Source organism: Trachypithecus francoisi, unplaced genomic scaffold (assembly GCF_009764315.1).
Source record: "Trachypithecus francoisi isolate TF-2019V2 unplaced genomic scaffold, Tfra_2.0 Lachesis_group13, whole genome shotgun sequence".
NCBI classification, from domain to species: domain Eukaryota; kingdom Metazoa; phylum Chordata; class Mammalia; order Primates; family Cercopithecidae; genus Trachypithecus; species Trachypithecus francoisi.
Window position 1 is genome coordinate 8,451,582 of NW_022681458.1, and position 13,870 is coordinate 8,465,451.

Below are 13,870 nucleotides of genomic sequence, written 5' to 3' on the forward strand. Positions count from 1 at the left end.
AAATCAAAACGCACATGTTCTCTAGAAAGAAAAATCCCCACTGAAGATAGCTGTGCTTGAATGGGCTGAATTACAATTCGAATGCTGAGGCTTATTGTGTTGACTGTGTGGTCACCACGCTTGCTGCATCCCGGGAACATGGTCACTTCCTTGATTACCTATCCTGTTTCAGTACCACCCTTTGGAAATATGCGCATGTCACATTTTGAAAAATACTGTCTGAGATGAAAATGGAAAACGCAGCGGGAACAGTTGCATCTAATCTGGATCAAATGGCAAGCCTGTTCCTTCCTTTCCTTCTTTCCTTTTGAGATATGTCAAACATTAAAACTGCATAAAACAGAAAGATATGGCCTGAAGAAGAGTTACAGAATTGAACGCCAAAGTAATACCAGAGATTAGAACTCCAAATAGCACTCAGATTACTAGGCCAGGATCCCATATGTACCCTGCCCCCCCATTCAGACCCCACTTCTTCCTTCCCCACCAAAGGAACCCATTGACTTTGTGTTGTGTGTGTGTTTTTTGTTTTGTTTTTGTTTTTGTTTTTTTTTGAGACAGAGTCTTGCTCTGCTTGCTCTGTAGCCCAGGATGGAGTGCAGTGAGGGAATCACGGCTCACTGCCTGCAGCCTTAACCTCCTGCGCCCAGCAATTCTCCCACCTCAGCCTCCCGAGTAGCAGGGACTACAGGTGGGCCACCTTGCCCATTTAATTTTTGCATTTTTGGTAGAGATGGGGTTTCACCATGTTGCCCAGGCTGGTCTGGAAGTCCCGGGCTTACGCCTCGCCTCCCAAAGTACTGTGATTACAGGTGTGAGCCTCCACCCCCAGCACGGCCTAAATTTTTTGACACTCCTTTTCTTTTAATAGTTTTGGCCAGGTGCAGTGGCTCACACCTGTAATCCCAGCACTTTGGGAAGCCGAGGTGGGCAGATCACTTGAGGTCAGGAGTTCGAGACCAGTCTGGCCAACATGGTGAAACCCCATCTCTACTAAAAATACAAAAATCAGCCGGGCGCAGTGGCTTACGCCTGTAATCCCAACACTTTGGAAGGCCAAGGCAGGTAGATTGCCTGAGGTCAGGAGTTTGAGGCCAGCTTGGTCAACATGGTGAAACCCCATCTCCACTAAAAATGCAAAATGAGTCAGGTTTGGTAGCAGGTGCCTGTAGTCCCAGCTACTCGGGAGGCTGAGGCAGGAGAATTGCTTGAACCTGGGAGGCGGAGGTTGCAGTGAGCAGAGATCTCACCATTACACTCCAACCTGGGTGACAGAGCGAGACTCTGTCTCCAAAACAAGTAAATAAACAAAACCAAAAAAATAAAAATACAAAAATTAGCTGCGCATGGTGGCAGGCGCCTGTAATCCCAGCTACTCAAGAGGCTGAGGCAGGCGAATCGCTTGAACCTGGGAGGTAGAGGTTGCAGTGAGCCGAGATGGCATCACTGCACTCCAGCCTGTGGGACAGAACGGGATTCCATCCCAAAAAAACATAAATTAATTAATTAATTAAATTAAATAGAAACAGGGTCTCGCTATGTTGCTCACTATGTGGTGAATTTTGTCAGGCGCCTGAGCAAGACTGGAGACCAGACACACGCCAATGTCACTTGCAGAAAACAAAGGATACTCGTCCACATTCAACGTCTGATGACACCCTGGCCACACGGGGATGCTTGGCCACGCTGCCTCCTACTTCATGCCAGAGTCGCCTGTCATAATGTCTGGTTACAGCTCTTCCTCTGAGACCCAGGGATTTCGAAGCAGAAGCAGCAGGGCTTCCCCGGCTGGAGGGAGATATAAAGCCTCCATTCCTGGGATTCTTGGTTGCTGTTCCCTAGGGCAAGGGGAGGCCCAGGCTGCGGCGTGTATTCTCTGAGGATTGGTCGTCTTGGTCCTTCTGCTCTCTGGGAAGGAAGGGCTGGTCCTGCAGGGCCCCATCTGGATCCCTTAGCACCCTCTACCACCTGGTGCCCTTGGGGATACCAAGCTCTGTGCAGTCCAGACCATGTTCCAGCTCAGTGCCCACCTTACAGGTATGTGCCACCACGCCTGGCTAATTTTGTAGTTTTTAGTAGAGATGGGGTTTATCCATGTTGGTCAGGCTGGTCTTGAACTCCCAACCTCAGGTGATCCACCTGCCTCAGCCTCCCAAAGTGGCCGGGTAGGGCTGAATTTGCCCCCTTACCAGTTACTGCCAACCACGGATGAATGGCTTCTGCCTGCCTCCTGCCCTCCAGATCTTACCAGGGCATCTCACTGGGAAATATGGTGACAGCCCTTGCCACTCAGGGGACAGCATGGCAGGGGCTGGGAATGAATGTTGTTGCCAAACGACAACACCCAGCTGGGCCCAGTGGCTCACACTTGTGATCTCAGTGGTCTGAGAGGCTGAGGCGGGAGGATCACTTGAAGCCAGGAGTTTGAGAGCAGCCTGGGCAACATAGTGAGACTCTACAAAAAAAAAATTTAGCTAGGCATGGTGGCTGGTGCCAATAAGCCCAACTACTGCGGAGGCTGAAGCTAAGGCTGAGGCAGTGAGCCATGATCACACCACTGCAGTCCAGCCTGGTGACAGAATGAGACCATGTCTCAAAAAAAAAAAAAAAAAGAGGAAGGTGAGTGCAGTGGCTCATGTCTGTAATCCAGACACTTTGGGAGGCTGAGATGTGAGGATCCCTTGGGCCCAAGGGGCTCGAGACCAGCCTGGGCAACATAACAAAACCATGTCTTTACACAAAATAAAATATGAGTCGGGTGTGGTGGCACATGCCATTGGCCCCAGCTACGTGAGAGGCAGAGGTGGGAAGATAGCTTGAGCCTGGGAGATCAGAAGCTGCAGGGAGCTGCAACTCAGCCATCGCCCTCCAACCTGGCTGACAGAGTGGGGCCCTGTCTCCAAAACCAAAACAACTCCCACTTGAAAAATAATCGTGGGGATGGCTGCAAAATCTCCTGACTGGCCTTGAGTTTGGAGTGAATCAATGAATTATTAAGGGCTGCCTGTTAGTGAGTCTCCTCTGAAATTTAGCCCAGAAATGTCGTCACTCAGCAAGATGAAGCGGGAGGTAGAGGGAACTAAGGGGGCAACAAGCAGGAGGCAGGAAGGGCCCATGAGGGTGACATCTTCCCTGAGAGCCCCAGGACGACCAGCGGGAAGCCAGGCAGGTGCAGGCAGAAGGACTCCAGAAAGCTTGGCGTGAGGGAAGTCCGTGGGGGTGGTGTGGAGTGGGGCAGGGAAGGCAGAGGCTGGGCAGCAGGTAAGGTCCCCTGGGTTCTGGGGGCCAAGCCTGGGGCTCAGGGCGAGCAGGCCTGAGTGCGGAAGGGGCTGCTGTGGTTGGGCTGGGGTGGACTCTCTCCCACCTGCGCCATCCAAACATTAGTACGAGTGCATCCACACAAACACCTACACAATCACACACAGAATGTGAGCAATGGGCAGGACTGGCTCAGTGTTGTCAGTGTTGTCACCATTGGACCCACAACTGCCCACAGCCCTAGAGCTCTGGGCCCGGATTCCTGCCAGCCCCACCTGTCCAGGCCAAAGCCAGATGATGGAGCAAGGGGGTGCCAGGGCAGCAAAGCCCCCCACGTGCCCCTTTCCCACCGGGCCCAGGCTCCTGGCATCAGTAGGCTGAACCCAGGCCCTGGCCCGGGCTGTGTGCTTCCAGCCTCCCCTCCTCTCGACAGCAGAACAGAGCCTGGCCCTAGCTTCTGGGAACTCTAGAAAAAAAATGGGTGAATGAATGAGTGACAGGGCGTCTTGTTCCACACAAGACACAGTGAGCAGGGGTTGGGGGAGGGGCTCCTGGCTGCAGGATGCACACCACACTCACTCAGATGGCATCTGTACCCAAAACCCCACCCTTCCCTGAGCAACACCTGGTCCCACCCTGAGCTGCCTTTCTCAGGACCCCAACTCCAGCCTGGCCCAGCCCAGCCGCACCCTGCCACTCCCTTCAGTCATGTCAAGAGGCTGGGCGGGGTCAAGGTGGCAACAAGGGGAGAAGCCGAGACACAGTTCTCCCTGATTTAAACCCAGGCAGCCTGGAGTGCAGCTCACGCTCCATACCCGGAATTTCTGCCACACCACTCTCCTGCTGCCCTTCAGACATGCGGAGGTCCTGGGTGCTTCTGCTGCTGGGCCTGAGGCTACAGCTCTCCCTGGCCATCATCCCAGGTAATGAGGCTCCCCGAGCTGCCCCTACACACACACAGGGCACCCCCCAGCCCAGGCTGACCTGATCTTTGCTCTCCCCCGGCCAGCTGAGGAGGAGAACCCAGCCTTCTGGAACCGCCAGGCAGCCGAGGCCCTGGGTGCCGCCAAGAAGCTGCAGCCCATCCAGAAGGTCGCCAAGAACCTCATCCTCTTCCTGGGCGATGGTGAGTGAGCAAGGCCTGTCCATCCCCGCAGCCCTCACAGCCCTAGCGCCCAGACACTCGGTGGTTCCAGGACAACCCTGGGGCCCAAGCCTCACACATTTCTGCTCCTTCAGGGATGGGGGTGTCTACGGTGACAGCCACCAGGATCCTAAAGGGGCAGAAGAAGGACAAACTGGGGCCTGAGACCCCCCTGGCCATGGACCACTTCCCATACGTGGCTCTGTCCAAGGTAAGGGCTGGGCCACCTTAGAGTCTTCAAGCAGAGAAGGGTATCCTGGCTATGGAGTGTGGTAGGACGGAGGGACCCTAAACAGCTGGGCCTCCAGTAAGGAGCTGGGGGCAGTTGGAATCCCAGAGGACAGAGATCAGGGTCTGTGTGTCTGCCCCACAGAAAAGCTCAGAGTGTCTCTGTCCCCAGACATACAGTGTAGATAAGCATGTGCCAGACAGTGCAGCCACAGCCACGGCCTACCTGTGCGGGGTCAAGGGCAACTTCCAGACCATCGGCTTGAGTGCAGCTGCCCGCTTTAACCAGTGCAACACGACACGCGGCAATGAGGTGGTCTCCGTGATGAATCGGGCCAAGAAAGCAGGTGAGCTGGGGCGCACTGCGGGATCAGGGCCAGGTCACAGACCTTGGTCACATATCCTGACCTTTGTCACCCTTAGGGAAGTCAGTGGGAGTGGTGACCACCACACGGGTGCAGCACGCCTCACCAGCCGGTGCCTACGCCCACACGGTGAACCGCAACTGGTACTCGGACGCCAACATGCCTGGCTCGGCCCGCCGGGAGGGCTGCAAGGACATCGCCACGCAGCTCATTTCCAACATGGACATTGACGTGCGACCCCAGGGCCAAGGGTTGGGGCTGGGCAGAGAGTAGCAGGGGGCACCAGCTCAGACCCAGGCAACCAACAGCCTGATCTGGGTCAGCAGGGTCTGAGGGTGGGGTTGGGGGCATAGAAGGTGCAGCCCAGGCTGGGCCACTCCCACAACCTTGGGGAGGGGAGCCAAGGGCTGTGCAGGAGGAAGTGGCACAGGGCCGGCCAGGCCCCAAACCACGTGCCCCATCCTCTGTTCCCAGGTGATCCTAGGTGGAGGCCGAAAGCACATGTTTCGCATGGGGGCCCCAGACCCTGAGTACCCACATGACTACAGCCAGGATGGGACCAGGATGGATGGGAAGAACCTGGTGCAGGAATGGCTGGCGAAGCACCAGGTGATGGGTCTGGCCAGTGCAGGAGGCACAACAGGGGAAGGGCAGAGGTGTGGGGCTCAGGGCTGTGGGCTGAGGCCTGGCCCTCTCCCTCCCTGCAGGGCGCCCGGTACGTGTGGAACCGCACTGAGCTCATGCAGGCTTCCCAGGACCCGTCTGTGACCCACCTCATGGGTAATGACCCCCTTCCTGCCCTGGAATCCCTCAGATGGCCTCAGATGGCACCTTCTGAACCTGCATACACGTCTGCCAGCACCCTCCCACCCGCCGCCTGCCAGTCACCATGGGACCCCTTGTCCCACAGGTCTCTTTGAGCCCGGAGACATGAAATATGAGATCCACCGAGACTCCACACTGGACCCCTCCCTAATAGAGATGACAGAGGCTGCCCTGCGCCTGCTAAGCAGGAATCCCCGCGGTTTCTTCCTCTTCGTGGAGGGTGCGTGGTGGCCCCTGGGGAGTGGGGGTTGGGGTTTGGAGCAGGGCAGGTTCAGCACCACCCCTCTCTGGCCTTCCTGCAGGCGGTCGCATTGACCATGGTCATCATGAAAGCAGGGCCTACCAGGCACTGACTGAGGCGGTCATGTTTGACGACGCCATTGAGAGGGCGGGCCAGCTCACCAGCGAGGAGGACACGCTGACCCTCGTCACTGCTGACCACTCCCACGTCTTCTCCTTTGGTGGCTACCCACTGCGAGGGAGCTCTATCTTCGGTAGGCCTGGGGAGAGTGGCAGGTGCTGCTGCATCAATTACATGGGTGAAATCTGAGCCTCAGTCTCCTCCTCTGTCAAATGGTGTAATGCTGGCAACCAGCCCTGTAGGGTCTCCTGAGGACTAAGCCCCTGACCAGGCAAAAAGTGGCGGTGCCCAGCACGTGGGTGGCACTCCACAGCTGTGTTCAGCTCAACCACAGGGACCCCTCTCTCTGCAGGGCTGGCACCTGGCAAGGCCCAGGACAGGAAGGCCTACACGGCCCTCCTATATGGAAACGGTCCGGGCTATGTGATCACGGACGGCGCCCGGCCAGATGTTACGGAGAGCGAGAGTGGTAAGTGCCGCGGGGTCCCGAGGGGGACCAGGGTGCCAAGGATGGGGGACTGGCTGGAAGGGGTCACCTTCTGTCTGCCTGGAACTGACCCTCCTACCGGAACTGAACTCTCCTACCAGGGAGCCCCGAGTATCGGCAGCAGTCAGCAGTGCCCCTGGACGAAGAGACCCACGCAGGCGAGGACGTGGCGGTGTTCGCGCGCGGCCCGCAGGCGCACCTGGTTCACGGCGTGCAGGAGCAGACCTTCATAGCGCACGTCATGGCCTTCGCCGCCTGCCTGGAGCCCTACACCGCCTGCGACCTGGCGCCCCCCGCCGGCACCACCGACGCCGCGCACCCTGGGCGGTCCGCGGTCCCTGAGTCCCTGCCTCTTCTGGCTGGGGCCCTGCTGCTGCTGGAGACGGTCACTGCTCCCTGAGGGTCCCATCCCTGGGGCTCCTGCTTCCCCATCTCCGAGTTCTCCTGCTCCCCACCTCCTGTCGTCCTGCCCGGCCTCCATCCCGAGTCATCACCCCCGGAGTCGCCACACAGATGTCCTGCCATGGAACCTTCATCTCCTCGTGCGCCCTGGGGACTGAGCCCATGACACCAAAGCTGCCCCTTGGCTACTCTTGGACTCCCTGCCCCAACCCCAGGGACTGCAGGTTGTGCCCTGTGGCTGCCTGCACCCCAAGAAAGAAGGGAGCTCAGGCCATCCAGCCCCCACCTATAGTCCTTGGGTACCAGGCAGGCTCCCTTTCTGGGGAAGAGAAGCACCCAGACCCGGCACCCCGCTGACTTTTGCTTCAGTCCTTGAATCACATGTGGGACTTGAGGACTCGGGAGCTTCAGGACGCCTGGAGAAGCGTGGCTTCCTGCCACCCTGCCAGCCAAGGAGGCTGCTGGGGTGGGGATCCCCAGGGGGATTTTGACACAGCCTTCGGCTGCCCCCCACTGAGCTAATTCCACACTCCTGTACCCCTCCAAGGGGCTCTCTGCCTCATGGCAGAGGCTTGCCCCAAATCACAACTACTCAGATGTTCCATACGTCCAAATGCCAATTTCAGCACCCAACTGAGATCCAAGGAGCTCCTGGGAAGCCCTGGGTGCAGGGCAGCAGTCGGGAGCCAAAGGTCCCTCCCCGGACATCTGGACACTAGGCATAGATTTCTCAACAAGGAAGACTCCCCTGCCTCCCCAGGGCCTCCGCTCTCCTGGAGACAAAGCAATAATAAAAGGAAGTGTTTGTAATCCAGCACTTTGGGAGGCCAAGGTGGGCAGATCATGAGGTCAGGAGATGGAGACCATCCTGGTTAACACGGTGAAACCCCTTATCTATGCGCCTGTAGTCCCAGCTACCCAGGAGGCTAAAGCAGGAGAATCGCTTGAACCTGGGAGGCAGAAGTTGCAATGAACCAAGGTCATGCGACTGCACTCCAGCCTGGGCAACAGAGCGAGATTCTGCCTCAAAAATAAATTAAATAAATAAATAAATAAATAAACAAATAAGAAAAGGAAGTGTTAGACAGTGTAATGCCAGTACTACTTCCTAGGAGAAAAATCGTGAGTGCCTGTGGGCACAGTGTCTGGAGGGGTGGATAACGCAGGCCAGGAGGGGCTGCTGAGGAGCAGACGATTGAGCAGGAGACCTGAACAAAGTGGGGCTTGAGCAAGGCGGCACAGCAGTGCAAAGGCCCTGGGGCAGCGCCAGCAGGTGCTCTGGGAGGCCAAGGGCTGGATTAGAGGGTGGGTGGGTAAAGGGGTAAATCTGAGGGGTCAAGAGGGTGGGGAGCATGGGGGAGTGTGAAGTCTGAGTAAAGGGATGTGGTTGGAGGTCTTTGAGTAGGGCTGTGACCTGCCCTAGGTGGAAAATGAATACTCTGGCTGCTGCCAGAAGAAGGGTCTTGTCTTTTGGGTGGATGGTGGGGGTGGTAGAGGGTAATAGGTAGAGGTGAGAGCTGGGGAAGGAGCTGACTCCAGGTGTTTCTGACCTTCCGAAAGCATTCGGGAGCACCTATCCCAATACAGCCATGCTTGGAGAGTACCACACCTGCCCCAAGAGAACCTTGAAAAGAATTTTTTTTTTTTTTTTTTTTTGAGGCAGTCTCACTTTGTTGCCCAGGCTGGAGTACAATGATCTTGTCTTGGCTCACTGCAACCTCCTCCTCCTGGGTTCAAGTCATTCCCCTGCCTCACCCTCCAAGTAGCTAGGGGTTAACAAGTGTGCACCACCACGCTTGGCTAGTTTTTGTATTTTTAGTAGAGACGGGGTTTCACCATGTTGGCTAGGCAGGTCTCCAACTCCTGACCTCAGGTGATCTGCCCACCTCGGTCTCCCAAAGTTTGGGATTACAGGCATGAGCCACACGTCCGGCTGAGAAGAATGAAAGGTGAAATCAACCACATTTTCCAGCAAATTTTACACTATTACAAAAAAGACAAAAATTAGCCAAGCCTCGTGGCCCATGCCTGTGGACCCAGCTACTCAGGAGGTTGTGGTGAGAGGATCACCTGAGGTGAGGAGTTTGAGACCAGCCCAACCAACATGGTGAAACTAAAACTAAAACTGGTCTAAACTAAAACACGGTCTCTACTAAAACTATAAAATTTAGCCGGGCGTGGTGGTCAGCACCCAGCTACTTGGGAGGCTGAGGCAGGAGAATCGATTGAACCTGAGAGGCTGCAGTGAGTTGAGATCACACCACTGCACTCCAGCCTGTGCAACAGACCCAGACTCTGTCTTATGAGAAAAAAAAAAAAGGCAAGCATTTTGTGCTCACTAGAAATATTAGCATGATTGAATGTGTCCTTGCACATGAAAATTAATTTAACATTGTAAAATATCTATTTGGCAGGCATGGCGGCTCAGCACCTGCAATCCCAGCACTTTGGCAGGAAGACGGGGTAGGATCACTTGACTTCAGGAGTTCGAGAATAGCCTGGACAACATAGTGAGACCCCGTCTCTACAAAAACAACAACTGAGCCCAGGGAGGTTGAGGCTGCAGTAAAAGAAGATTGCTCCACTGCACTCTAGCCTGGGTGACACAGCAAGACCCTGTCTGGAAAAATATATACATCTATTTGAGGACCTGGCTCTCTCAGGACAGTTTTTTTTTTTTTTTTTTCAATTCTAGGTTTTAGTGGCTGTCATAAAAACATGGGAGGTGAACAGAAGGTAGACACCACTAGCTGGCCTTAGTAAATCATCACACTCATTGTTACATTCCATTCACCAAATATGCAAAGGTTCTGGTAAAATCCAGCTAGTATATTTCTATCTTCCCAGTTGTCAGTGGGTTAGGAAGTTCCTCTTTCTAACCAATGCGGAGGTGCTGCATGTTTAGGTTTTACATGAGCGCTCACACCCAAGGACTTCTATATTTTAAAAGTGAAGACGTTTTAAAAACAGATTATTCTAGCCAGGTGTTGTGGCTCATGCCTGTAATCCCAGCCTTTTGGGAGGCCGAGGCAGGTGGATCACTTGAGATCAGAAGTTTGAGACCAGCCTGGTCATCATGGTGAAACTCTGTCTCTACTAAAAATACAAAAATTAGCCAGGTGTGGTGGCAGGCGCTTGTAATCCTAGCTACTCGGGAAGCTCAGACAAGAGAATCGCTTGAATCCAGGAGGCAGAGGTTGCAGTGAGCCAAGATGGCACCATTGCACTCCAGCCTGGGTGAGGAGAGTGAAACTCCATCTCAAGAAGAAGAAGAGGAAGAGGAATAGGAAGAAGACGAAGAAGAGGAGGAGGAGGGGGAGGAAAAAGATTATTCTGAAATTAGATCATTCTGTTCTCAAGCTTCCTTTTCCTGTGTAGGTATGAGTGTTATGAGTCCAATACATTATTTACCTCAAAATCAAGTGTCAGAGAAAATATTTTCAAATTTCTGCTCAAAAATATGCTCTTTCCTTAGCATGAGTTTTGTTTTGTTTGAGACGGAGTTTCGCTTGTATCGCCCAGGCTGGAGTGCAGTGGCGCGATCTCGGCTCACTGCAACATCTGCCTCCCGGGTTCAAGCAATTCTTCTGCCTCAGCCTCCTGAGTAGCTGGGATTACAGGCAACCGCCACCACGCCCGGCTAATTTTTGGTATTTTTAGTTCCAAAAGTTGATGAGTCGACCTGCTCCACGCCTAATTTCAAGGTGGTCACGTTGGGGTCACCACTTGCAGCTTGTAGCTGCTGTGAACGCTGAGAGTGAAGTACTCAGACAATTCCAGCTGAGCGGGGCAGGGAGCAGCTCCTCTGAGAGAGTGCTGCCCCAAAATCTGTCCGCCAAGTATTTATTAGAGGGCTTGTTAAACTACAAACATCCACCAGATGGGTTTTTGCCGTGGGGTCCTGAGGCACATATGGCCTTGTAAAAGCACTCAGACCACATTCTTAGGAGGCTGTTTTCAGCGCTCCTTATCACACATTCCACTCCTTGTCCTGTTTTCAAAGTCAAGGAGTTACATTCTCACGCACAAACAACGTACACACAGTACCTGAGTATTTTTCCATGCCTGGAGCTCAAATGCACCCCCTACATCTCCCCTTTCTTTAATTCTTAGAGCTTGCTGGTTATCTAATGCAAGGTAAGCATCTCTCCTTCTTCCCTGGTGATAAATGCTTTGGGCGGCAGCACAGAGCCATTTACAGAAGCCTGCAATCAGTTACAAAAAATAATATAGCGGCCATCACCCAAATGCGTATGTTTAACCCAGGAAACCAAGTATTCGGGTTCAGTCATTGAAAGCCTTCTTGTAATTGCCGAAGGGTATTTGTTTGTAATTGCTGTGAGACCATTCTTCAAGTTGTTTCTTCAACTCGACCTCAAATGCTTTGTACACAAGCTTGAATATATTGCCGTGCACTCCCCATCCCCCACCCCGCCCTCACTGCCTGCCAGAGAGCTGGGAAATGGCTGCTCCCGCTGCTCCGCTAAACACCGAAGTTACCCCAGGGAAATTACTTACGACTTCTTCCCGCGCGCGGCCGCTGTGCCCTCCCTCACCCCCTCCCCTGCTTTCCCTTCCTCTCCTCTCGCGCACCCTCCTCCCGCGCGCAGGAACCCCTGAGCAAGGCCACTGCGCCCTGGGGCCGCGGCCGCTGGCGGGGCGCTTCCGGCGCGCACTCACACGGATGACTTAGCGCAAAGAGTTGCAGTGGTCCAGGCTGACCATGAGTGAGAAGAGCGCGACGGTGCTGTACATGCCCTGCACTTTTTACAGCAGCCGGTTGAGGTCCCATTCCGCAGCGACCCCCGGGAGCTCCGCCGCGCCGCACAGGTCCCAGCCCCCGCAGTCATCTATGATCTCCAGCCTGGGCAGCGGGTTCAATCGTTCGATCTCGCGCATCTCGAGGCACAAGCGGAAGAAGGCGTGCACCTAGTGCTGGGCAGCGCCGCTGGGTCCACCCTTGGGCCGAGCCAGCAGGCGCCGCAGGCGCTCCTCGTTCTGCTCGCCGATGGCCGCAATGGTGCCATAGGTGAGCTTGTCGTCAGGGATGGCGTGGCGCCTCAGCCAGCTGCCGCAGGCGAACGAGTAGAAGTCCTGGCATGGGTCGATGCTGGCGTCCAGGTTGGCTGCCAGGAAGCCAGCGGCTCACGCAAAGGCCTTGCGCTCAGGACAGCCTTCAGGACAGGCGCCGCCGCCGGCCGCGACCGAGCCCAGGTACTTGAGCGCCAGCATAGCCGCCAGGATGAAGCAGAGGCCGGCTGCAAACACCAACCCGACAGCAGGCTCACTGCAAGCTGCTTCCAGCGCTGCAGCCCGGCCTGGGCCCGGTGGCCTGGGGGCAGAAAGGCCCCGCAAGCGCCCCCCGCGCCGAAGTGACTCACATACTTGACCTCCTATAACTCATCGTAGTGCGCCATCAGCGAATACCAGGACTCCATGGCGCCGAGGCCGCCGGGGTGCAGCCCTGGGCCACCTGGGCTACGCGATGCGCGTGACCTCCGGCCTCCTCGTGGGCCTCAGCGTGGCCCCTGGGGCCTCAGCTGCCAGAAGGACAGAGGCAAGCTCATGAGGCGCCGCAGCCCAACGGGGTTCCTGGGCACTGCGAGGAGAGAAATAGGCCTGGGTGCAGAGGCCCCAGCCGCGGGCCTCTTTCACTGGGGAAACCAGGGACCAGGATGGCTCGGCGGGGCCACCACCTCTGCGTGCAAAGTGGAGTCTTCTCCCCTGTCCCCCTCTCTGCACACACGTGCGGGTCCCTGAGTTGGGAGCGCCCTGATGGGAAGGGGGAGGCGCTGGGCACGGGGCCTGGCACGTAGTGGGCCTTCACTGAAAGGCCCGTACCTCTTCTCTTCGCCTTTCTGGTCCAGGACCTGCCCCAGCCAAGGCCAGACGGAATGTGGGGGAAGGAGCGGAGGCTGGAGTGAGGAGGTGCCGTCAGGAGCGCGCCTATGCTGCACTTTCCGTTTTCCGCGCTGAACACAGACAGAGGCTCCACAAAGTGGCCAAAGAACCAAACTTTGTCCTCGCGGAAGTCCGCGGGATCGACCACTCCAACCCCGCTCGCTTGCTTCTTCTGCTCGGTGGCCCGACGGCCCACCCGCCCCTTCCCGAGGGGCGAGCGCCAACGCCCCAGGGTCGTGGATACACAGCCCACCCCCTGGGCGGCCCTGATGGAGACCGGCTCCGTCCCTCACCCACCCCCACTCCCTGTCTGTGACCCCGACCCGAGCCACTCCTGGCTTCAATAGGTTCTCCCCAGAATCCAAACGTGGGCGAAGTTTCACCTCCCGCGGCGCGCGAGCAGACGGTGTCAGGAGGCTCTGCGCAGCGGCCGAGACGGTGGTGACTGCTGCAGGGATTCGGCGCCATTTACCTGGCGAGTGAGCACCTGAGCAGGACCTGGCCTCGCGGGCCCGCTCCGAACCAGAGCCGGAGCCTGAACAGAGCTGCATGGGCAGTCGCTGTCTCCCAGCGCCTCCTGCCTTTTCTGCCACCGAGCCGCCAGCCCGCCGGGTCCAGCCCTGTCCCAGGACCAGTAAAGGCAGCGGGTACTCCTGGGAGGGGTCCCTTCGGATCCCGCGTCCCCAAGCTGAGCTGCCCACCAGCCGGTTAGAAAGGGGCTGGAGCTACGCAGCTGGGGGCCGTCATGCCCCAGCCCATAGCCCTAGAGCACCGCCCGGGGAGAACTCCTCCTAAAGGATAAGGGAACCCTAAAGGAGTGCCTGGGCTGCCCGCACAGCGCCTGCGCGGAGCGCACCTCCACCAGGGAGCTTCCTTGTCCTCCTGGGAACCCCTGTACA

At 56.4% G+C, this 13,870-nt stretch overlaps 1 protein-coding gene and 1 pseudogene across 2 annotated transcripts; one reads left to right on the forward strand and one right to left on the reverse strand.

Annotated features, from left to right (window-relative positions):
• The first annotated feature begins 3,704 nt into the window (after positions 1–3,704).
• LOC117094370 (alkaline phosphatase, placental type) lies at positions 3,705–8,160 on the forward strand. Of its 2 annotated transcripts, XM_033229833.1 has the most exons (11): positions 3,709–4,181; positions 4,268–4,384; positions 4,498–4,613; positions 4,803–4,977; positions 5,054–5,226; positions 5,470–5,604; positions 5,703–5,775; positions 5,906–6,040; positions 6,123–6,314; positions 6,534–6,650; positions 6,770–8,160. In XM_033229833.1, exons 1-11 carry the CDS (start codon positions 4,115–4,117, stop codon positions 7,066–7,068), a joined length of 1,599 nt encoding a protein of 532 aa, XP_033085724.1. In that variant the 5' UTR covers positions 3,709–4,114; the 3' UTR covers positions 7,069–8,160. The 2 variants fall into 2 exon arrangements, with proteins under 2 accessions (XP_033085725.1, XP_033085724.1); XM_033229834.1 differs by lacking the exons at positions 4,803–4,977; positions 5,054–5,226 and having other exon boundaries at positions 3,705–4,181; positions 6,770–7,155.
• A 3,587-nt stretch (positions 8,161–11,747) lies between these two features.
• LOC117095251 lies at positions 11,748–13,173 on the reverse strand (annotated as a pseudogene).
• Positions 13,174–13,870: the final 697 nt, after the last annotated feature.